This window comes from Scyliorhinus canicula, chromosome 3, assembly GCF_902713615.1.
Source record: "Scyliorhinus canicula chromosome 3, sScyCan1.1, whole genome shotgun sequence".
Lineage (NCBI taxonomy): Eukaryota > Metazoa > Chordata > Chondrichthyes > Carcharhiniformes > Scyliorhinidae > Scyliorhinus > Scyliorhinus canicula.
The window spans coordinates 53,538,337-53,561,375 of record NC_052148.1 but is presented as its reverse complement, the minus strand read 5'-3'; the positions used below and the strand labels follow the sequence as shown (position 1 = coordinate 53,561,375).

The 23,039-nt window shown below is 43.5% G+C and overlaps 1 protein-coding gene across 21 annotated transcripts in view; it reads left to right on the top strand.

Annotated features, from left to right (window-relative positions):
* The window catches only part of LOC119962658 (transcription factor 4-like), a 679,430-nt gene that overhangs the window by 333,656 nt on the left and 322,735 nt on the right, over positions 1–23,039 (top strand). For 20 of the 21 annotated variants that reach the window (XM_038790553.1, XM_038790536.1, XM_038790535.1 and 17 more), the window contains one exon: positions 17,322–17,360. In XM_038790553.1, coding sequence (XP_038646481.1) covers positions 17,322–17,360 — 39 coding nt within the window. Of the gene's footprint in view, positions 1–14,308; positions 14,330–17,321; positions 17,361–23,039 lie in introns of those variants that run through there. The other variant, XM_038790555.1, reaches the window with a different exon arrangement.

Below are 23,039 nucleotides of genomic sequence, written 5' to 3'. Positions count from 1 at the left end.
AGAATGCCCAAATCATCAAACAGCACATCTTTTGAGAATTGTGGGAGGAAATCGGAGCACCCGGAGGAAACCCACGCAGACACATGGAAGAAACCCACGCAGACACACGGACAACGTGCAGACTCCGCACAGACAGTGGCCCAAGCCGGAATCGAACCTGGGACCATAACGCTGTGAGGCAACAGTGCTAACTAACCACTGTGCTACCGTGCCGCAACAGTCAGTGATTGCACAAGACGTTCAGCAATCCATTCATTGCTGGATGAAATGGAGCTGACTTCGTCTAGTGTATACCATTCCCCTTAAAGTCGTCCTCAGATTCCTTTGAAGTAAACAGCGTAACAAAGGGGCTGTTTAGCACAGGTCTAAATCGCTGGCTTTGAAAGCAGACCAAGCAGGCCAGCAGCGCGGTTCGATTCCCGTAACAGCCTTCCCGAACAGGCGCCGGAATGTGGCGACTAGGGGCTTTTCATATATAGGGGCTGGTTTAGCTCACTCGGCTAAATCGCTGGCTTTTAAAGCAGACCAAGTAGGCCAGCAGCACGGTTCGATTCCCGTACCAGCCTCCCCGGACAGGCGCCGGAATGTGGCGACTAGGGGCTTTTCGCAGTAATTTCATTGAAGCTACTCGTGACAATAAGCGATTTTCATTTTTCATTATCCAGTATTCCAAATCTTGCAAATACTTTGTCTAGTTACATAATGGTCTTCTCAATTAGTGATGTCTTCATGGGGAATGCCGGATATGACATACTTCTGTCCCTATTTCTTGGGGTCTTACTTCCTCCCTTCCTCCCGTCTTGGAAAATATGGCACAAACAATCCCTTGAACAAGCAACGAGGAAATCATCCCTTCTTCATGCCTGAACATTTCGACTTTATGCACATGTAGCGGCCTGTGTAGAGTCGACAGACTTCTAAATCCCCGTTCCTCGCAGCCCTGTAGCTTCGCCACTTGCGCGGTACAGCCCAGACCTCACTCAATTAAATGCAAGCAAGTCTTCCTCAACTGTTGATCCAGTTATTCAAAGTTGCTGTTGAAAACCTTTGATAAACCTTCACATCGGCAGCAACGCTTCACCCAAAGTCTGTGTGTGTGCGACTCCAGCCCCGAGAACCTTCCGTTGCTCCTGATGCCGTCTCACAGTTAGTCAACGAAAATCTTTCCAGTGATTTTTCTGCCTCAATTCTCATTGTCAGTTTTATCTCCTGTTCTATTTCTTTGTTGCTGCAAAGAGAAACGGTATGGAGGTGCCCTCACACTGGATTATTGTAAAACACAATGAGACATTTATTGCTCAATCAAGATGGTGAAGGCCCACACAAACACACTGCTGATGTCACTACACCTCATGTGATGCATAACCAGCAGGAATGTATTCCTAGATACATAACAGGAAGAATGTCAAGGTCTTGGAGAACGTGCAGAAGAGATTTGGACAAAAAAGACATGGAAAATTATAGTATGGGAACAGGCCCTTCACCCTGCAATCCTGCACTGACCATGCTGCCCGTCTGAATTAAAATCGCCTACCCTTCCAGATACCATATCCCTCTATTCCCATCCTATTCATGTATTTGTCAAGATGCCCCTTAAAAGTTACTATCGAATCTGCTTCCACCACCTCCCCTGCCAGCCATTTCCAAGCTCCCACGACCCTTTGTGTAAAAAAAACCTTGCCTCATACGTCTCCTTTAAACCTTGCCCCTCGCACCTAAACCTGTGCTCCCCAGTAATTGACTCTATCACCCTGGGAAAAAGCTTCTGACTATCCACTCTGTCCATGCCCTTCATAATCTTGTAGACTTCTATCAAGTCGCCCCTCAACCTTCGTCGTTCCAGTGAGACGAAACCAAGTTTCTCCAACCTCTCCTCGTAGCTAATGTTCTCCATACCAGGCACCATCCTGGCAAAACTTTTCTGTACCTTCTACAGAGCATCCACATCCTTCTGGTAGTTTGGTGACCAGAAGTGAAAACTATGGGTGAGATTCTCCGACCCCCGCCCGGTCGGAGAATCACTGGGGGGCGGCGTGAATCCCGCCCCGCCGCTCCGACGGCAGCTGCCAAGTTCTTCGGCGCCGTTTTTTGGAGGGGATCGTGCCGCGCCGGTTGGGGGCTGTTAGCAGTGCCCCCCCCCCCCCCCCCCCCCCCCCCCCCCCCCCCCCCCCCGGCGATTCTCTGGTCCCCAATGGGCCGAGTGGCCCTCCATTTTCAGCCAGTCCCGCCGGAATGGATTAGACCAGGTCCGTACTGGTGGGACCTGGCTCTGAGGGCAGTCTGCAGAGTCCTGGGGGGGGGGGGGGGGGGGATCCGGCCCCGGGGGAGGCCCCCACATTGGCCTGGCCCGAGAACGGGGCCCACCAATCTGCGGGCGGGCCTGTGTCGTGGGGGCACTCTTTCCCTCTGCGCCAGCCTGTGTAAAGCTCCGCCATGACTGGCGCAGAGAAGAAACCCCCTGTGCATTCGCAGGAATCATGCCTGCGGTTCTAGGAACATGCTGGTGCTCCTGCGCATGCGCCAACTCACGGCAGCTGGTGGGTGCCCTTCGGCAGCGGTTGGCATGACGCCAACCACTCCAGCACCGGCCTAGCCCCCGAAGGTGCGGAGGATTCCCCACCTTCCGGGCAGCCCGAAGCCAGAGTGGTTCACGCCAATCTTTGGCGCCGGTACGGCCCGGATGATGGAGAATCCTGGCCTATATTCCAAGTGCAGCCTAACTAAGGTTCTGTAAAGCTGCAACATGACTTGCCAAGTTTCAAACTCAGTGCCCCGGCCGATGAAAGCAAGCATGCCATATGCCTTCTTGACTACCTTCTCCACCTGCGTTTCCACTTTCAGTGACCTGTGTACCTGTACAACCAAATCCTCTGCCTATCAATACTCTTACGGGGTTTTGCCATTTGCTGTATATTCCTCACCTGTATTAGATCATGCAAAAGGTATTAACTCACTTTTGTCCGGATTAAACTCCATCTGCCATCTCTCCGCCCAACTCTTCAACCTATCTATATCCTGCTGTATGCTCTGACAGTCCTCATCGCTATCCGCAATTCCACCAACCTTTGTGTCATCTGCACACTTTCTGATCAAACCAGTTACATTTTACTCCAAATCATTTATATATGCATCACAAACAGCAAAGGTCCCAGCACTGATTCCTGAGGAACACCACTAGTCACAGCCCTCCATTAAGAAATGCACCCTTCGATTGCTCCCGGTCTTCTATGACTGATCCAGTTTAGTTGGTAGAATGATGCCAGTTGTTGAGAGACTAGAGAAGCTTTGATTGTTCTTCTTAGAAAATAAAAGGTTAAGGAGAGATTTATCAGGTGTATTGCAAATTATGAACTGTTTTGAGAGAGTAGAGAGAGATTGTTTCCATTGGGAGGGAGGTAACTGTAGGACAAAGATGTAGGATAATTGGTAAAATGTCCCATGAGAAATGAAAAGAATTGAGTTGCTTTGATCTGAACTGTACTGCCAGAAAGTGGTAGATGCAGATTCATTAGTACCTTTCAAAATGAAATTGTACATATATTTAAAAAGGAAGCGACGAAGAGAGAACAGGACAGTAGGACTAATCAAATAACCTTTTAATAACAACATGATGGACTGCATGACCACTTTCTGTCCAGTACGACTCTATGATCTTACTACCCTTTTCCCTTGATTTGGAAATGTTGTTACTCTTAAGAAATTTCATAAAATTGCAAACTACACCTTAACTAAACTGTGCAGTATCGTTTTTAAAAGCTTCGTCGTGTATGTACGCTTTTATTTATAGAGAATCTGCAAAAACCACAAATTCAGATCTTTTAGATTTACTTGGAATAGAAGTTGGCAGGCAGAATATTTATTGCCATTCCATTGTGTCGGAAATGTCTTTGGAACGTAAGCGTGAGTGTTGAGGGTAGATAGCTTGTGCTGTGAGTCAGCCTTGCTTCTGACCCTTGCTCTAAGGCTTTCAGTTCCTGCAACAGCTTGTTTCTGTATATCCTGTTGCTGGAGGTCAAGGCAAGGGTCGTTGGCTTTGGGGAGCAGATTGCTGACAATATCCTGCCTGCTGCAGGTGGTTCGTGCAAATCAACTGGTGTTTAAACTTCTGGCCAATGACTGAGAGGGAAGATATATAGGCTGGCTTGCCTTTTAACATTCTCCAGCTACTCTGATTAAAGTAATAAGTGTTTAATTTAAATTTACATTAAAAAATTATGATGTAATGGCATGTCAAGATAGAGACTTGTTGGTAATTTGATTTGTTGTCTCGTTTTAAACCTAGTTTTCATCAAATTAATGGTTTTGGCTATTCTGCTCAGTGTTTCTCCTCTTCTAACGACACCATTTTTAAAAAAAAGCTTCCGAATTATTTAAAAGTTGCACACTATTCTTTCTACTTTGCTAATTTTATCCCATTGTCTTGAAGACAGAGACTCATTCTAGTTATATACATGGTGGCTGCCTTCAGCTCAGGCACGATCGGTGCATGGTTTTCCAACTCCCTCGCTTGAGAAATCTGTCTCAGTACTACGGCACTCTCAGATCTCTACTGGTGTCTTAGTGCTGACTCTCTTTCTTGTCAGACGGCTCCTAACACGTTGGTCTGAGTGTTAACTGGGGCAGGTTATGTTGGAAGTGGAAATGAGGGCGAAGAGTGGCAACGGGAGCTTCGAGGGCCGGGGGAAATAGAAATACAGGAAATACGAGCACGTCTTGTCCATTCAGCCCCTCAAACCTGATAGGCCATTCAACTAGGTCATGGCTGATCTTCGACCCTCAACTCCATTTTTATACACCGGGCCCATATATCTCTTGATGACAGACCATAGGATGTCGGAGCAGAAGTAGGCCATTTAACCCATCAATTCTGCTCTGCCATTCAATGAGATCTTGTTTGATCTGACATGATTATCCTCAACTCCCATTTTCCCACCTTATCCCCATAACCCTTGATTCCCTTACTGATTAAAAATATGCCTATCTCAGCTGTGTACATACTAAACGACCCAGCTACTTGTCACAGATATATTTAATGTCTGGAAATCTATCAACCTCTGTCCTGAATATACTGAATAACTGAACCACCACAGCCCTCTGAGATAAGGAATTCCAAAGATTCACCACGCTACAAGTGAAGAAATTTCTCTTCTTCTCAGTCCTAAATGTCTTGCATCTTATTCTGCGACTGTGTACCCTGGTCCTAAACACCCCAACCAGAGGAAACATCCTTCTTGCATTTGTGCTGGCAAGTCCTGTAAAAAAAGAAATTTTAATATAAATTTGGTACCCAGTTCTTTTTTCCAATTAAGGGGTAATTTAGTGTGGCCAATCCACCTACCCTGCACATCTTTTTGAGTTGTACGGGTGAGACCCACGCAGACATGGGGCAAATGTGCAAACTCCACACGGACAATGACCCGGGGCCAGGATCGAACCCAGGTATTTGGCGCCGTGAGGCAACGGTGATAACCACTGCTGCCCCCATAAGAATGTTGTATGCTTCAATGATATAGAGAATATAGGTGCAGCTTCCTCAATCTCTCCTCACAGGACAATCCCACCATCCCAGGAATCAGTCTGGTGACCCTCTGTTGCACTCCCTCGATGACAAGTATATCTTTCATTAGGTAAGGAGACCAAAACTGTATACAGTGCTTCATCAAGGGTCTGTACAACTGCGGTAAGACTTCTTTGTTCCTGTACTCAAATCCTCTTGCACAAAAGGCCAATATATAATTTGCCTTCCTAATTGTTTGTTGTACCTGTATGTTAGCTTTTTGTCGCTTTGAACATTATGTCAGAAATACTTTGCAATTTTGTTTTTCTGACCAAAGTTGATAACTCCACATGTTATATTCCATCTGCCAAGTTCTTGCCCAATCACTTTACTGTCCAAACCTGCTTGAAGCCTCTTTACATCCTCCTCATGACTAATTTTGTCTCATCAGCAAATTTGAAAATATTACATTTAGTCCCAATATCCAAATCATTGATATAGATAATGAATAGCTGGGGCCCAAGCACTGATCATTGAGATACTTCACTAGTCTCAGCCTGCCAACCTGATAATGGCCCATTTATTCCTACTCTGGTTTCTGTCTGTGAATCAATTCTCAATCAATGCCAGTATATTATCCCAAATCTCATATGCTGACTAATTTTGCTTACTAACCTCCTTGTGGAAACTGATCGAAAGCCTTCTGAAAATCTCAAACACAGCACTTTGTTACGACACCCTGGGCTAGTGCACGATCAATTCTAGCCCCATTTGACCGGGAGTTGCAACACAATTGAAATTAACATTTAATTCTTAGAAAAGACGCACAGTGTTTGGACTTTGGCTGCCCAGTAACAACAGTCACCAGGTTTGTAAATTTAAACACAATTAATTTTTATTAATAACAATAACTACAATTTAAATAGACAGCAAATCCAACTAATTAACTATTATCTGATTCCTAACCACCCTTTTTAAGTTGCCTTACCCTCTATATATACACACACAAGATGGACAAACACAGAGAGGAAAGAGGGGTGGAAAAAAAAATAATACGAAGGGTAAAAGGATAAAATAATCTGAAGAGTAAAAAGGATTCAGATGCATGTCTTTCACTTTAATTATTTTGTGTCAAGGCCTTCAGTTGGGGAGGTTGTTGCTTTCAGTCTGTAATGATTTGCACTGAAGATTCATCAGGATCACAAGACTTTGGCGGATTCAGAAACTGCAGGCAAGAAACCTTTTTGGAGAAAGAGAGAGAGAAACTCACAGCTTCTCTTGGCATCCAGGAGAATTTTGTTTCCCTCTTGGGTCCATTGAATATCTCCCACCTGTCTGAAGCCAATTGCTGTCTGTTGCCGGGCAGAATACAGTCTTTGGCCAATCCATTGGCCACCAGCCATCCAATTGAACCGAATCCCTCCGACCTCTCAGGTGCCAGAAAATCTAAGTTCTTCTGTCAAAAATCAAAATCTTTATAGCGCAATGTACTATTTTGCACCTTCCTCACTCCCTTTGCTCGACTTAAAGGTGTATATATATGTCCATTAAATATCCGTAGATCAAAAATAATAATGACGGTGGCACAATGGTTACCACTGCTGCCTCATGGCGTCGAGGACCCGGGATTGATCCCGGCCCCGGGTCACTGTGTGTGTGGAGTTCACACACATTCTTCCTGTGTCTGCGTGGGTCTCACCCCCACAACCCAAAAGATGTGCAGGTTAGGTGGATTGGCCACGCTAAATTGCCCCTTAATTGGAAAATAAATAAATAAATGATAATGACAAAGTAAAAGGAATGGGAAACAAGGGAATCAACAGGAAAAGCCCTTACAACATCCGAAGGTTCTCCCTTACCTGTTCTGCTCATTCTATCCTCAAAAAGATTCAACCGGTTTGTCAAATTTTCCCCTTCCACAAATCCATGTTGACTCTGCCCAATCCTACCATTATGTTCGAAGTATTCAGTTATCACATCCTTTCTTGTCAAATCTAGCATTTTCCCTACTATTGGGCCAGTTTAGCTCAGTGGGCTGGACAGCTGGTTTGGAAAGCAGAAGAAGGCCAGCAGCGCGGGTTCATTCCCCATACCGGCTTACCCAAACAGGTGCCGGAATGTGGCAACTAGGGGCTTTTCACAGTAACTTCATACTTGTGACAATAAAAGATTATTATTATTATTGATGTCAGATCAACAGGTCTGCAGTTCTATTTTCTCTGTCCCTTCTTAGCTGTTGTTTCTGTTTACCTACTGGGGATGTACTATAACTCAGATCTGTGATTTTGTTGTACATTCGCTGATCATTAGTGCAACTTGAGCATTTTTTATCTTTCCTTGAATATTGTCAAAGGGTTCACATCATTGGAAATAGCCAAGCCTGTATTATTTTGTCAAACAGACGTTTCTTTAAAACAAGGGTATTTCACCTTTTCTCCTAACATGTTCTCTACGTATTTTTCAAACGATTATTTTTAAAAAAAATTTAGAGTACCCAATTATTATTTTTTCCAATTAAGGGGCAATTTAGTGTGACCAATCCACCTACCCTGCACATCTTTATGGGTTGCAGGGGTGACACCCACACAGACACAGGAAGAATGTGCCAACTCCACATGGACAGTGAACTGGGCCTGAGATTCAAAGCAAATGATTATTTGTAACATGGAAAAGTAATTCCATTGATGCTAAAATTTATGAAGAAGGATTGAAAACCATTGGTCTCATTTTTTCATTGAACTTGCTTTTATGTAGCACATGTCCTCTGGGGCCTTCACACCCAATGAAACACTTTTGTGGTGTAGTTACTTATTTTATGTAAGCAAACACAACATCCAATTTGCACATAGCAAGTTCTGCCTGGGATCTCTGAATTGGAGATTGAACTCTTAATCTTCTGATATGGAAACAGATTTCCTACCACTCAGCCAGAGATTTCGAATGATTTGAAGACTAAGCATGATTCTGCTCATCGTTTTTTAACTGGATGATCGGCTAAGATTATAGTCGGAACAGGCTTGAAGAGCCGGATGGCCTCCTGATTCTATTTTCTCTGTTTCTACGAAGGTCATGAGGCCTAAGGAATTTATGGATGTCGGCATAAGGAAGGGGGAGGTTTTGGGTATACTAAAAGGCATTAAGGTGGACAAGTCCCCAGGACCAGATGGGATCTATCCCAGGTTACTGAGGGAAACGAGGGACGAAATAGCTGGGGCCTTAACAGATATCTTTGCAGCATCCTTGAGCACAGGTGAGGTCCCGGAGGACTGGAGAATTGTCCCTTTGTTTAAGAAGGGTAGCAGGGATAATCCAGGAAATTATAGATCTGTGAGCTTGACGTCAGTGGTAGGCAAACTGTTGGAGAAGATACTGATCTATTCACATTTGGAAGAAAATAGACGTATCAGTGATAGGCAGCATGGTTTTGTGCAGGGAAGGTCATGTCTTACAAACCTAATAGAATTCTTTGAGGAAGTGACAAAGTTAATTGATGAGGGAAGGGCTGTAGATGTCATATACATGGACTTTAGTAAGGTGTTTGATAAAGTTTCCCATGGCAGGTTGATGGAAAAAGTGAAGTCGTATGGGGTTCAGGGTGTACTACCTAGATGGATAAAGAACTGGCTGGGCAACAGGAGACAGAGAGTAGTGGTGGAAGGGAGTGTCTCAAAATGTAGAAGGTGACTAGTGGTGTTCCACAGGGATCCGTGCTCGGACCACTGTTGTTTGCGATATACATAAATGACCTGGAGGAAGGTAAAGGTGGTCTGATTAGCAAGTTTGCAGATTAAAACTTCAACCCACCCATATTTGTCTTGAAAGTTCAGCCATGTCCTTCCAAGAATCTATTTTGGGAAATTATCAACCTGAAAATTATACCTTGAGACACTAGAAACATTCAGGATAATTACATAGAACATAGAACAGTACAGCACAGAACAGGCCCTTCGGCCCTCGATGTTGTGCCGAGCAATGATCACCCTACTTAAACCCACGTAACCCGTATACCCGTAACCCAACAATCCCCCCATTAACCTTACACTACGGGCAATTTAGCATGGCCAATCCACCTAACCCGCACATCTTTGGACTGTGGGAGGAAACCGGAGCACCCGGAGGAAACCCACGCACACACGGGGAGGACGTGCAGACTCCACACAGACAGTGACCCAGCCGGGAATCGAACCTGGGACCCTGGAGCTGTGAAGCATTGACGCTAAACACCATGCTACCGTGAGGCCCTTGTAAATATGTTCTGTACAAAGGATGCAGGGGACTTCTCAGGACGTAATTTAATCCAGTGGGTCAGTTGGCATCATAAACATTAATGTGTGTCATCTGGACCCAAGATAGGATTGCCTTCTTAACGTTTACTTAGGGACATCTAATAATGTTTGTTTCAGTGGACAGAAATTAATTTTATGTGCAATATTCACTATGTTTTTTGTGTTCTCCCTTAGTATGTGTTTTGTTTGATGACTAACATTGCATTAATTTCTTTCCCTTCGGATGCAAATATTTAGGGTGGCATGGTGGTGCAATGGTTAGCACTGCTGCCTCACAGCGCCAGGGACCCTAATTCAATTCCAGCTGGATGATTGTGTGGAGTTTGGTGGGGTTAGGTGGGTTTACAGGGATAGGGTGGGGGCCTGACCCTAGGTCAGAGGGTCGGTGCAGATTTGATGGTTCGAATGGGCTCCTTCTGCACTGTAGGGATTCTCTGATTTAACTGACTATAGAATGAAGTTCCTAACTGTAAAAATTGTTTGTGTTTACTTAGACCATCGAATTTATAGTGCAGAAGGAGGCCATTTAGCCCATCTGCACCGCCTCTTGGAAAGAGCACATTACTTAAGCCCACGTCTTCACCCTATCCCAGTAACCCCACCTAACCTTTTTGGACACGAAGGGCCATTTATCATGGCCAATCCACCTAACCTGCACATCTTTGGACTGTGTGAGGAAACCGGAGCACCCGGAGGAAACCCATGCAGACAGGAAGGAGAACATGCAGACTTCGCACAGACAGTGACCCAAGCCAGGAATCGAACCTGGGACCCTGGCGTTGTGAAGCAACTGTGCTAACCACTGTGCTAAAAATGCTGCCCATACTTGTTGGCATGCTGAAACAATTTTGTTTTTATAAACCTCTGGGCAATAGTGTCAACTCAGGGCAGCACGGTGGTGCAGTGGTTAGCACAGCTGCCTCACGGCGCTGAGGTCCCAGGTTCGATCCCAGCTCTGGGTCACTGTCCGTGTGGAGTTTGCACATTCTCCCCGTGTTTGCGTGGGTTTTGCCCCCACAACCCAAAAGATGTGCTGAGTAGGTGGATTGGCCATGCTAAATTGCCCCTTAATTGGAAAAAATGAATTGGGTACTCTAAAAAATTTTTTTAATATTATCAACTCATTGATGACCTCATTTTTTTAAGATAAAAGACTTTGCAATCTCTTTGGCTGCATGCCACTCATGAAAAATAAAAGCAGCTTCTCTACATGTTGAAATGGTTTGGCGATTCCTAAATGTCGCTCTTAACATTTATCCGATGCTGACAGTCCAGTAATTGCCATCATTTGTAAATATTTGTAGTGTACTTATATATATGTATGTATGCATGTGTGTTGATCATGAATGCAGAGGTGAAGTTGTTTGTTGCAATAAAAGATTAGAATTATAGTTCTGAACAGCTAGCACATTTTAATTTTCTAAATTTTTATTATATAAACGGAGTATAACACAGATTTTCTATAATTGTTTTAAATATATAAACTGCAGATAATACAGCTTTTCAGGGATCTTTACTGTGACCTCAGCTTTTCATCGTATACGTCAGTAACTGGGCCAAAATACTACGGAGTTGTGTCTCCAAGTTAGGTGACACTAAGTTAGCTGGCACTGTAAGTTGTGTACTTAGAAGCAGGGGTTACTTAAATTAATTTTCCGGGATGTGGGCATTGCTAGCAAGGGCAGCATTTATTGCCCATCCCTATTGCCCTTCAGATATTGTGGTGACCTGCCTTCTTGAAATGGTTCAGTCCTGAGGTGCAGGTACATGCACAATGCTGTTAACGAGTGAGTTCTTGGATTTTGACCGTGCGACTATGAAGGAACAGCGATACGTTTCCATGTCAGGATGGTGAGTGACTTGGAGGGGAGCCTCCGAGTGGTGGCCTTCTCAGTTAACTGCTGCTCCTGTCCTAGATGATAGCGGTATGCACTTGCAAGGTGCTGCCTAAGGAACCTTGGTGAATTCCTGTGGTGCATTTTGCAGATGGTACACATGGCTGAGTCTGTGCATTGGTGGTGGAGGATTGAATGTTTGTGGAAGGGGTAGCAATCAAGCGGGCTGCTTTGTCCTGAATAGTGTTGAGCATCTTGAATGTTGTTGGAGCTGCATTCATTTCGGCATGTGGAGAGTCAAGAGCAGCATGGTAGCACAGTGGTTAGCACAGTTGCTTCATAACTCCAGGGTCCTAGGTTTGATTCCCGGCTTGGGTCACTGTTTTGCGGATAATGCACATTCACCCCGTGTCTGCACGGGTTTCCTCCGGGTGCTCCGGTTTCCTCCTACAGTCCAAAGGTGTGGAGGTTAGGTAGATTGGCCATAATAAATTGCCCTTAGTGTCCGAAGGGGTTGTGTGGGGTTACTGGGTTGTGGGGCTGAGATGGGGTGGGGGCGTGGGCTTGGGTGGGGTGCTCTTTCCAAGGGCAGGTGTAGACTCGATGGGCTGAATGACCTGAGGGGGAGGGGAGAGAGAGGAGGAGTGCGCCAGAAGATTAAAAACTCGCCACAGGATTCCTAGCCTTTGACCTGCCCCAGTAGCCACAGTATTAATATGGCTAGTCCAGTTCAGTTTCTGGTCAATGGTAACCCCCAGGATGTAGGTAGTGGGGAATTCAGCAATGGTAATGCCATTGAATGTTTGGGGGTGGTGGTTAGATCCTCTCTTGTTGGAGATGGTCATTGCCTGGAACATGTGTGGCATGGATGTTCCTTGCTGCTTCTCCGCTCAAGCCTGGATATTGCCAGGTCTTGCTGCATTTGGTCATGAACTGCTTCTGTACCTGGGGTGTAGGGAATGGTGCCGAACCTTGTGCAGTCATCAGCTAACATCACCACTTTTGATAGAAGAAATTAAGCAGCTGAAGATGGTTTGACTGAGGACATTATCCTGGGCAACTCCTGCTGTGTGGAGCTGAGATGAGTGACCTCCAACTACCGCAACATCTTCCTTTGTGCCAAGTATGACTCAAACCAAAGGAGACTTTTTACCCTGATTCCCATTGACTCCAGTTTTGCTTGGGACCCTTGATGCCATACTCTGTCAAGTGCTGCCTTGATGCAGTCACCCTCACCTTACCTCTGGCATTCAGTTCTTTTGTCCATGTTTAAACCAAGGCTGTAATGAGGTCAGGAGCAGAGAGACCCTGATGGAATCCAAAGTGAGCATTATTGCAGACTAAGTAAATAAGCACAACTATGATAGTTGGTGTCTGATGTGAGGGTCACTGTGAGATCAACTTTGGATAGGAGAAGAACAAAACAGAATACTTTCTTAATAGTGATAGCCTAGGATCTGTGGAGGGTGAAGAGTCTCCATGCACATAACTCGCTAATATCTAATCCACAATGAAGGATGTGCAGAAATTGGATATTGGTTCTTGCAAGGAGTGCAGTGCAGATTAATCAGATTGAAACAGTGGTTTAAAGGATAAAAATACGAGGATTGGTTTCATAAATTTGGCTTGTATTCCTTTGCATTTGGAATTGTTTAAAGTGATAAGGAATTGAATAATACAGATGCAAGGGAAATCCATGAAAAAGAGGACATTACCTTAAAATTAGAGCTAGGCCATTTGGGAGTGAAATCAGGAAACCTTTTATCATGCCAAACAAACTCTTCCTCCAAAAGGACATGGATGTTGGGTAAATTGAAAATGTCGAAAGCAGGCTCAATTTGTTTTTTTATTCTGTAAGTGGATCAGCGGATATGGAGAAAAGGCAAGAAATAGAGTTGAGGTACAGATTCACCATGTTTTAGTTGAACAACATCACAGGCTTCAGGGGCTGAATAGATTGCTCCTGTTACTAAGTTCCTACTGTATCAGGTGTAGAGCCCACACAATCTTAAATTGCTGCCGGGAGTTGACTTGGCGCCACTTGCCTAAGTACACTTCCGTTACCTTACTCTTCAGTTGCACAGTACAGTTTATATTGGTGCAAAGCTACGGTGCCCCAACTGTGTATTTTAGTAGCCGTGTCATAGACTGCATGACAAGAAGACGTCAACAAAAGAACTATTCCAACCACAGGTATGCCACCACTTCTTAATGCAGTTAAAATGATTACACCATAACCACGACAGAGTATCACAGGAATTATTTAACTATGACGGTTTACTAGATTATTTCAGCGGAATCGTAACTTCCCCAACAGTTAGCATTTTCATAAACGGGAAGTGAGAAGACTTTTTAAGTATGCAGCATGTCTGTCTGTGATTTGTTTGTAATGACACCGTGATTTATAATATACACTGCACGCCTGTTTCCCAGTGAAGCAGAAGGAAATTTACGTTTGATGAGGATTTAACGTTTAGTTTGGTAAAGTCCTGTTTAAGGCATATTAAGCTTTTGAAGATTGTAATAGCGTTTCTGCACCAAGGTAAAACTCGGATCTTTTTAAAATACTTAAGTAACAAAATTGAAGTGCCCGCAAGGATATCATCAAGGTCAAAGAGAATAGAAGAGGAGATGCAGTAAATCAAGGACTGTTCAGGCGACACAAAGCTTGAGTTTTGAAAGATTGCAGGAAGAGGAGGAAACTGAAATAGGTAAGCAGTTCATGAGCCTGGGAAAGAACAATTTGAAGTAGACGACGATGAAAGGAATCCTGAGTTCAGTATGGCGAAGATGCAGGATATAAAATCTTCTGCCATTATGCAGACATCATTCTTTTACTCTTTTGTTTTATTAAGAAAGACTTGATCTGAATGTGCTTGTAAATGCTTATAAACTGCCACGGATAATACGTCCTCGCAGGGTTAAATTGTTGGCAGACAACTCTGCTGCTGTTCTGATTGTATTGTATTTGTGTATCGATGTGTTTCTTGATATTTATACTTTCGTAATTAAAAATGAAATGTGGCTAGTAATGGAGGTCAATTTCACATCATTCATACCCCTTTCTCAATTTATTTCTTTGTTTGCCCTTGGGCAGTATCTGATTTTTTTTGTGTCAGGGAGCCTTAATATAACGTCTACTCATTCCCCTCAAAAACATTTTCGGAGTGGGTGAAGAGGAGAATGGAAGAGAATTTAAATGGCGATCAAATTGGTTTAAGAACTGTAATCATCTCTTGTCATGTTAAGAATGCGATTTTTAAAAGTATATGGACTTAAAGGTGGGGTTAATCTGCTTTGTTCTGTGTCCTATTTTTGACCTATCCTGTTTCCATGTCATGAAGACTGGCATTGTGCTGTTAGGATATTGTGTTTTATTGTCATCTGCACAGCTCACTGTGTTCACTTGAGTGTTTCTTCGCCCGCAACAACCTGTGCTAAACGTATTTGTACCTGTCTCTTTGGGAGACCCCTCTGCCTGTTGCTGAAAAACACCTTGAGAGCTGCTTCTCAGGTCCTCTACAGATTTTTCTGGCTGCCATTTTATAGGTTGAGCTACTTTCTCATTGAACCTGGGGTGCTTGGTATAAGATCAATCTTGACAGTAAAATTGTTGTCTGCAATTTTTATCTAAAAATTTATGCTGACAGATGTCTATTGTAAATAAACCTATATGGAAACTGACTGATTTTCTGACTGTTTCGAGAAAGAATCAATTTTTATGTAGTGAGGAGAAGAGGGATTTCCCATTGATTTAGTGACTGGACTATACACTGGGACCAGCATCTTCACTGCATTTAAGACCAAGCATAAAATGTGAAGTTACTTCAGTAAATCTCTGCAGGTCACAAACTTAGTTCCTCCACTGGAAGCAAAAAGAATGGCACATATGAGGCCCTCGAATTTGATAGCTTTGCATCCGTCTTTAGAATACTAAACAGGCACCTAATCCTCCAATATTACGAGCCACCTATGCAAATGCAAATCAGTGGCCTCATGTCTGTTGATATAGAGTTGTCAGCTGTGTTCAGAACTGAGAGAAGTTTACATTCAGCTGAACCTGCAATCCATAAAGAACCATTTAATCTCCCCATCATCATTCCCACCCCACTACTGATCGCAACGTTGATCTTGTTTCACAGTATTCACAGGAATCAGAGAATTTACAGTGCAGAAGGAGGCCATTCGGCCCATCAAGTCTGCACCAGCCCTTGGAAGGAGCACCCCACTCAAGCACACACCTCCTCCCCCCATCCCCGTAACCCAGTAACCCCAATTAACCTTTTTGGCAACTAAGGGCAATTTAGCACAGCCAATCCACTAACCTGCACATCTTTGGACTGTGGGAGGAAGCCGGAGCACCCGGAGGAAACCCACACACACACACACACACAGGGAGAACATGCAGACTCCACACAGACACTGACCCAAGCCGGGAATCGAACTGGGACCCTGGAGCTGTGAAGCAACTGTGCTAACCACTATGCTACTGTGCTGCCCTGTTATTGCAGTGTTAATGTAAACCTACTTGTGACATTAATAAAGATTATTATTATCCCATTGCTGCCTTTACCCGATTTGTTCTTCTCTCCCAATCACCCCTTTACCTCCTCTCACCTTCCAATCAGCCCTTCCCTCCTTGTCACTCCCATCCTTAGTTGAGCCTTCTCCATATCAAACACACCCACCACGCTCTCTTGTCACCCCTTCTCTTCCCAGTTGACCCAGTCACGCCCCACTCCATTCTTCACTCCTGTCCCCACAAACAGTTCTTCTCTCCCGATTAACCTGCAGGATCAGCCATTCTTTTGGCTCCTCGCTATCACTTTCTCTCTTCCAATCTGCTCTTCTTTCTCGAACACCCCCTTTTAAGCAACTGTGCTAACCACTATGCTACCGTGCTGCCCTGTTATTGCAGTGTTAATGTAAACCTACTTGTGACATTAATAAAGATTATTATTATCCCATTGCTGCCTTTACCCGATTTGTTCTTCTCTCCCAATTCATCCTTTACCTCCTCTCACCTTCCAATCAGCCCTTCCCTCCTTGTCACTCCCATCCTTAGTTGAGCCTTCTCCATATCAATCACACCCACCACGCTCTCTTGTCACCCCTTCTCTTCCCAGTTGACCCAGTCACGCCCCACTCCATTCTTCACTCCTGTCCCCACAAACAGTTCTTCTCTCCCGATTAACCTGCAGGATCAGCCATTCTTTTGGCTCCTTGCTATCACTTTCTCTCTTCCAATCTGCTCTTCTTTCTCGAACACCCCCTTTTAATTGGCCTTTATCTCATCCCCCCCCCCCCCCCACTTTTCCACAAAAAATGCACCGCATATAAAATGATCATCAAAAGATGCTAAGGAACGTGTGTACTAAAGATGTGTCATGGTGCAGCAGACACAGGAGAGGTGATTGTGCCACTCGTCTTCTTGTTTCTACCTACAAACAGAAGCTGGGGAGGCAGGAAAAAATACTTTGGCTGCTTTTTTTGGCATTAATCATTGCTACTTTAATCTATTGGAAATTGACAGATTGGTATTTCAGGCGAGATTGAATTAGTCTTGAGGCCGATAAATGCAAAGTTCCTGCCAATGTATGGCCATTTTCACACTCCTCATTCTACATCCTTGTGAACAGAATTAATTTGTAGTGACAAGCAGTTGAATAAAAATTAAACACTTCTTTTCCACTTTTTTTCTAGCTCCATTTGACTGCCATGAGAAGAGGAATGCGATCAAAGGTAAGACCTGTTAAATTTAACTCCAGTAAGGTCGGAAAGTATTGCTTTCATTTTCATCAGCTCCTACAGCCAGGTTTTAATTTGTTTGTTTCCTCCTGTGAGGATGGTTGTCAATTTTTTAAATATTTTGCGGTTATATTGAGCTACTCTGTGAAGAAAGTTGTATGCCTGTGTGTGTAAATAATTTGATTAAGCTGGAGAAAGGCAAAGAGAAACAACTTGTGTGGGAAAGTTGAGAAATAAAAGGGGCAAAGGTTTTTAATAAGAGGCTCTGGTGAAATGGAATTATAATAAATAAGCTGGGTTTAGAAATTTGCATTAGGAGATAGATATGGACTTGCCTTTTCAGCTGTCAAATTTCGAAGGGGAGTAATTAACTTTTACAACTTCTAAGGTATCATAAGTGAACAAAGGAAGGTTGTTAAATTTTATTTGACCCGAAAGGGGAGGTTCTAGGAAAACATGAAATATTTTGATATTTTCAAAAAGTTGAGTACAAAGATGTGCTGAGGACATTAGAACTAGAGATGAAAGAGATAATGATATTTAAGGAAGAGATAATGATATTTAAGGAAGAGAAAAGGATATTTAAGGAAGAGAAAAGGATATTTAAGGAAAGATGTTGAGCTGATTTGTTTTGGTTGTGTGGGACCAGTTCTGTGCTCAGAGAAGATTCAAAATCTGAAGCAGTCACCCAGAAACCAATAAATCTCCTAATTTTTGAAATCCCCAAAAGTGTTACTGGAATTCTTTGCTTCTGGGATCAGCTGATTTCTCCTCATTTTCAGAATACAAAATAAAAAAGTTATGATCAGTAAGACAAGTTTCCATCTGGGATTTGGCATGCTCAGTAAATAATATCTGTGGTGGTCATAGCACGTCCTTCCACCTTGTGAAACCGCGTCATTTGTAAAATAAACGGGAGCAGGCTACAATCCTTTGGTGAGGTGGCTCTACAGAGGTGATAAAGAACATTGTCCGCACTCTCAAACGTTTGCTGTGGTAAGATACTGAAATGTGTGTAGCTGCACCTAGCCATGGGCTAGTGCCAACAGCAGAGGAGACATGTACACAGTGAGATGGGGGAACACAGCTGGAACTGACAACTGTGCGTTAACTGGCTATCTTCCAAATAGTGAAGAGTATCCAGGATAGCTTATTCACCTGAGTTAGAAATCAAGCACATCTTTAAAAGGTTTCTGAAAGGCTACACGTGGCTGCTCACCACTGAGCGATAATTTGTGTTTGAATAATTGTAACTGAGATTCGCTCCTGTGATTTATCGATCTATTGGACAGTAAAATTAGACAGCACGCTTACAGAATAAAAATATAAACCTGTCAATCGCTGTACCGTTTTCCAGCCTGAATGTATTTTTTATTATTATTTTTCAAAATGCCCATCCTTGTTGTATCGTGCAGAACATATCACGTTGATTTCTAAATGCTACAAATGTACTTTGATATTGCATGACTGACAACCCTGAAATTTTTCATGGCAATTCTTCTCGGGTTCTTTATTTACTCTGATTGCAGTGGTCCATGTTTGTCATGGGTTTGGGGAGGAACAAGCCAGAGCTTCATCTTATTTAAGGAGTGAACTTGTTGGTTTGGGAAATTGCAGGTCAACTTTATGAAGTGAAATCTTTTTAGTACATTTTCGAGACAAGTGGATGTCCTTTGGAAATCCAAGTCTTACTGAATGCCGTGGCAAGAATGGATTCAATATGTTCATTCTTTGTGATACTGCGGCAGTATTTCAGTACCATAATAAAAAAAATTTAAAATAGCTTTAGCAAATTGTTGGGTGTGGATAGATGAACTCAGCTGTGATACCCTGTAGTTATTATAATAATAATAATAACCTTTATTAGTGTCCCAAGTAGGCTTACATTAACACTGCAATGAAGTTACTGTGTAAATCCCCTAATCGCTACACTCCGACACCTGTTCGGGTACACTGAGGGAGAATTCAGACTGTTCAATTCACCAAACAGCACGTCTTTTGAGACTTGTGGTAGGAAACCGGAGCAGCCGGAGGAAACCCATGTAGACACGGGGAGAACATGCAGACTCCGCACAGACAGTGACCCAATCCGGCAATCGAACCCGGGTCCCTGGCGCTGTGAAGCAATAGTGCTCATCACTGTGCTACCATGGCAATAAGCTAGTAATGCAAGTGACCATGAGAATGGATGTAGTACTGGTAAACGAGTAAGCCAGCAGCTTTGGATGTATGACCAGAATTTGAGGATTAAAATGTGAATGTAACAACAAACTTCATCCTCACTCTTACCATTTAAGATTATAGAGGGACATTGTCTTAGAATAGATTGTGGAGTTGTGGATAGTGCTGAAGGATGTTATAGGATACAGAGGGACATAGATAAGCTACAGAGCTGGGCTGAGAGGTGGCAGATGGAGTTTAATGCGGAAAAATGTGAGGTGGTTCACTTTGGAAGGAGTAACAGGAATGCAGAGTACTGGGCTAATGGCAAGATTCTTGGTAGTGTAGATGAACAGAGAGATCTCGGCATCCAGGTACATAAATCCCTGAAAGTTGCCACCCAGGTTAATAGGGCTGTTAAGAAGGCATATGGTGTGCTAGCCTTTATCAGTAGAGGGATTGAGTTTCGGAGCCACAAGGTCATGCTGCAGCTGTACATAACTCTGGTGCGGCCGCTCCTAGAGTACTGCGTGCAGTTCTGGTCACCACATTATAGGAAGGATGTGGAAGCTTTGGAAAGGGTTCAGAGGAGATTTACTAGGATGTTGCCTGGTATGGAGGGAAGGTCTTATGAGGAAAGGCTCAGGAACTTGAGGTTGTTTTGTTAGAGAGGAGAAGGCTGAGAGGTAACTTAATAGAGACATATAAGATAGTCAGAGGGTTAGATAGGGTGGGCAGTGAGAGTCTCTTTCCTCGGATGGTGATGACCAACACGAGGGGACATAGCTTTAAATTGAGGGGTGGTAGATATAGGACAGATGTCAGAGGCAGTTTCTTTACTCAGAGAGTAGTAGGGGTGTGGAACGCCCTGCCTGCAACAGTAGTAGACTCGCCAACTTTAAGGGCATTTAAGTGGCCACTGGATAGACATATGGATGAAAATGGAATAGTGTAGGTCAGATAGGCTTCAGATGGTTTCACAGGTCGGCGCAACATCGAGGGCCGAAGGGCCCATACTGCGCTGTAATGTTCTATGTTCTATTGCTCATCATCCTCGCGCTCCGAGTCTTATATTGGGGAAAAAAATCAAAGAAGGAAACACAGCAAGGGAAAAATGGACCACATATATCTTTTTCATATTTCTTTTTACATTGACTTACACAGAATCTACAACATAGAAATGGGCGACTTTGGCCCAACTATTCTGTGCTCATGTCAATATTCCTCTGCCCATTCATTAGTGATGTTTGTATCTGTATTTCTTGATCCTTGCTCCTCCACTCTATTTAATTTCTTACTTTCCAAGGAATAAGTAGTCTCCTTATTCCACTTACCAAAAAGAACTATCTCGCACATTGTCACATTGAACTCCATTTGCCATTTATCTGTCCACTCTGCGAGCCTGTTTTATCGTCTATGTTTTTGTGCAGTTCTCTAAATTGTAACTATACCTACCCCTGCCTCTCCACACACCCATTTCTATTGCACATGCCCGCGATCACACACACAAACCCTTCCTCTATCATACCTCCAGGCAGTACATTCCAGACCTGAACCATTCACTGTGTGAAAAAGATTTTTCTCATTGCATTTGCTTCTTTTGCAGATCATTTTAAATCTGTGCTCTCTCATCTTCGATCCTTTTACGAGTGGGAACGTTTTCTCCCTATCTACTCAGCCCAGACACCACATGACTTTGAACACCTCTACAAGTTTCCTTAGCCTTTTCCTCTCCAAGTTATAACTCCCCTGCTCTTCTTTGAAATAGTGCCAAGAGTTCTTTTGTATCTACCTGAACAAGCAGATGGGGGCGACGCTTTAAAGTCTCAACCAAAAAATGACACCTCCGCCAGTGTAATAATTGCTCAGCACTGCACTGGTGTGCCAACCTTTAATTTTTGTGCTCAAGACTGAGTGGCACTTGAATCGGGAACCTTGCAAATCAGAGGCAAATGTGCTATCAGCAAAACATGGCCAATAGATGACCAATCTTTTTGATGAATATCAGTCAGTAGTCTCAGCATGAATTGCTGCAAGATGCTACTTCCAACCTTCTGCCAGTCTAAGGAACCCCCCTTAATTCCGAGCCAATATTTTCTTTGTAACCATATTTCAATCCACTTTGTTACCTGGTCCCTGACTCCAAACACCCTGACTTTTGTCACACCTCTTACACATAGAACATAGAACAGTACAGCACAGAACAGGCCCTTCGACCCTCGATGTTGTGCCGAGCAATGATCACCCTACTCAAACCCACGTATCCACCCTATACCCGTAACCCAACAACCCCCCCCCCCAACCTTACTTTTTAGGACACTACAGGCAATTTAGCATGGCCAATCCACCTAACCCGCACATCTTTTGACTGTTACCTATTAAAGGCTTCCTACTTTACAGCAGTGACCTCACTTGGAAGAGTTCATTGCTTTTTTTCTAGCCCTTTTGAGATGCTCAGAGGTCATGAAAGCTGCTACATAAACGCACATTTTGATGTTGGAAATTAGATAAGTTGTTATCAATTATACACTGGAGGAAGTTTAGTTAAATACCTGAAATAGCAGAGAGCTACTCAGCTTGCATTCGTTATCCAACACATTCAGCCGCTGTTATAGCCATAGGGAAGAAAAGCGCCACTGTGTGGTGGATGCAGTTATAATCCATTGTGTGCTACAAAAGTGTGGAGCTGACATATTACAGCGCTCCCCATACTAGGTTAATATGAAAGAAACATTTTCTGATCGGATGTTGGGTTCCTGCTGGAATTGTCATCCTGGAAACCTCTGTTCAACTGCACGCTGATTTTACATGTCACCTTTGAACACACAATTCGCACCATTAATGCACTCAAAACATGCAAAGAAAGTTTTTATCTATCTGATGCAGGTTTCCCCTACCAAACAAGCATGCTGAGAAATGTTGATTATCGTAAGCATTGACCTTTCCCCTTAAGAACTTTTACAACCATGTCATTCAATTCTTATCAGTCTTCAGGATTTGAACCTGGAATTTGTTTGATCATTGCTCATTTTTCCTGTTATGGAAAAGTCTTTTTTTTTTAAGTCGACGATCTGAACAAAAGCTCTTTAACGAAACACAGTTGGACGTCTTGCCTGGAGATAGAGGGAGCTTAATCCATGCCATTGTAGCTGAGGTCTTAATCACAAAAAGAAGTGGAGATGAGGAATAGGGCATAGAGCAATGTGGTTGCCTCTCACAATGCCCTTTGAAATGGCCTAACAAGCCATTCAGTTCAAGGGCAATTAAGGATGGCCAATAAATGCTGGCCCAGGCAGCAGAACCCAGATCCCATGAACGAATAAAAAAATATGTGCTGTAATGCAATATCCAGAAACCTATATATATATTGTATTCGCTGTCACATGACATAACTGCTTATGCAAAAACCATTGGAATGAACTCGTAAACTTATAACAGATACTTGAACTGAAAAGCTTGTTATTCTGGTGGGTTCATTAATCTGCTACCCAGTATGAAACTTAGCTGCAGAGA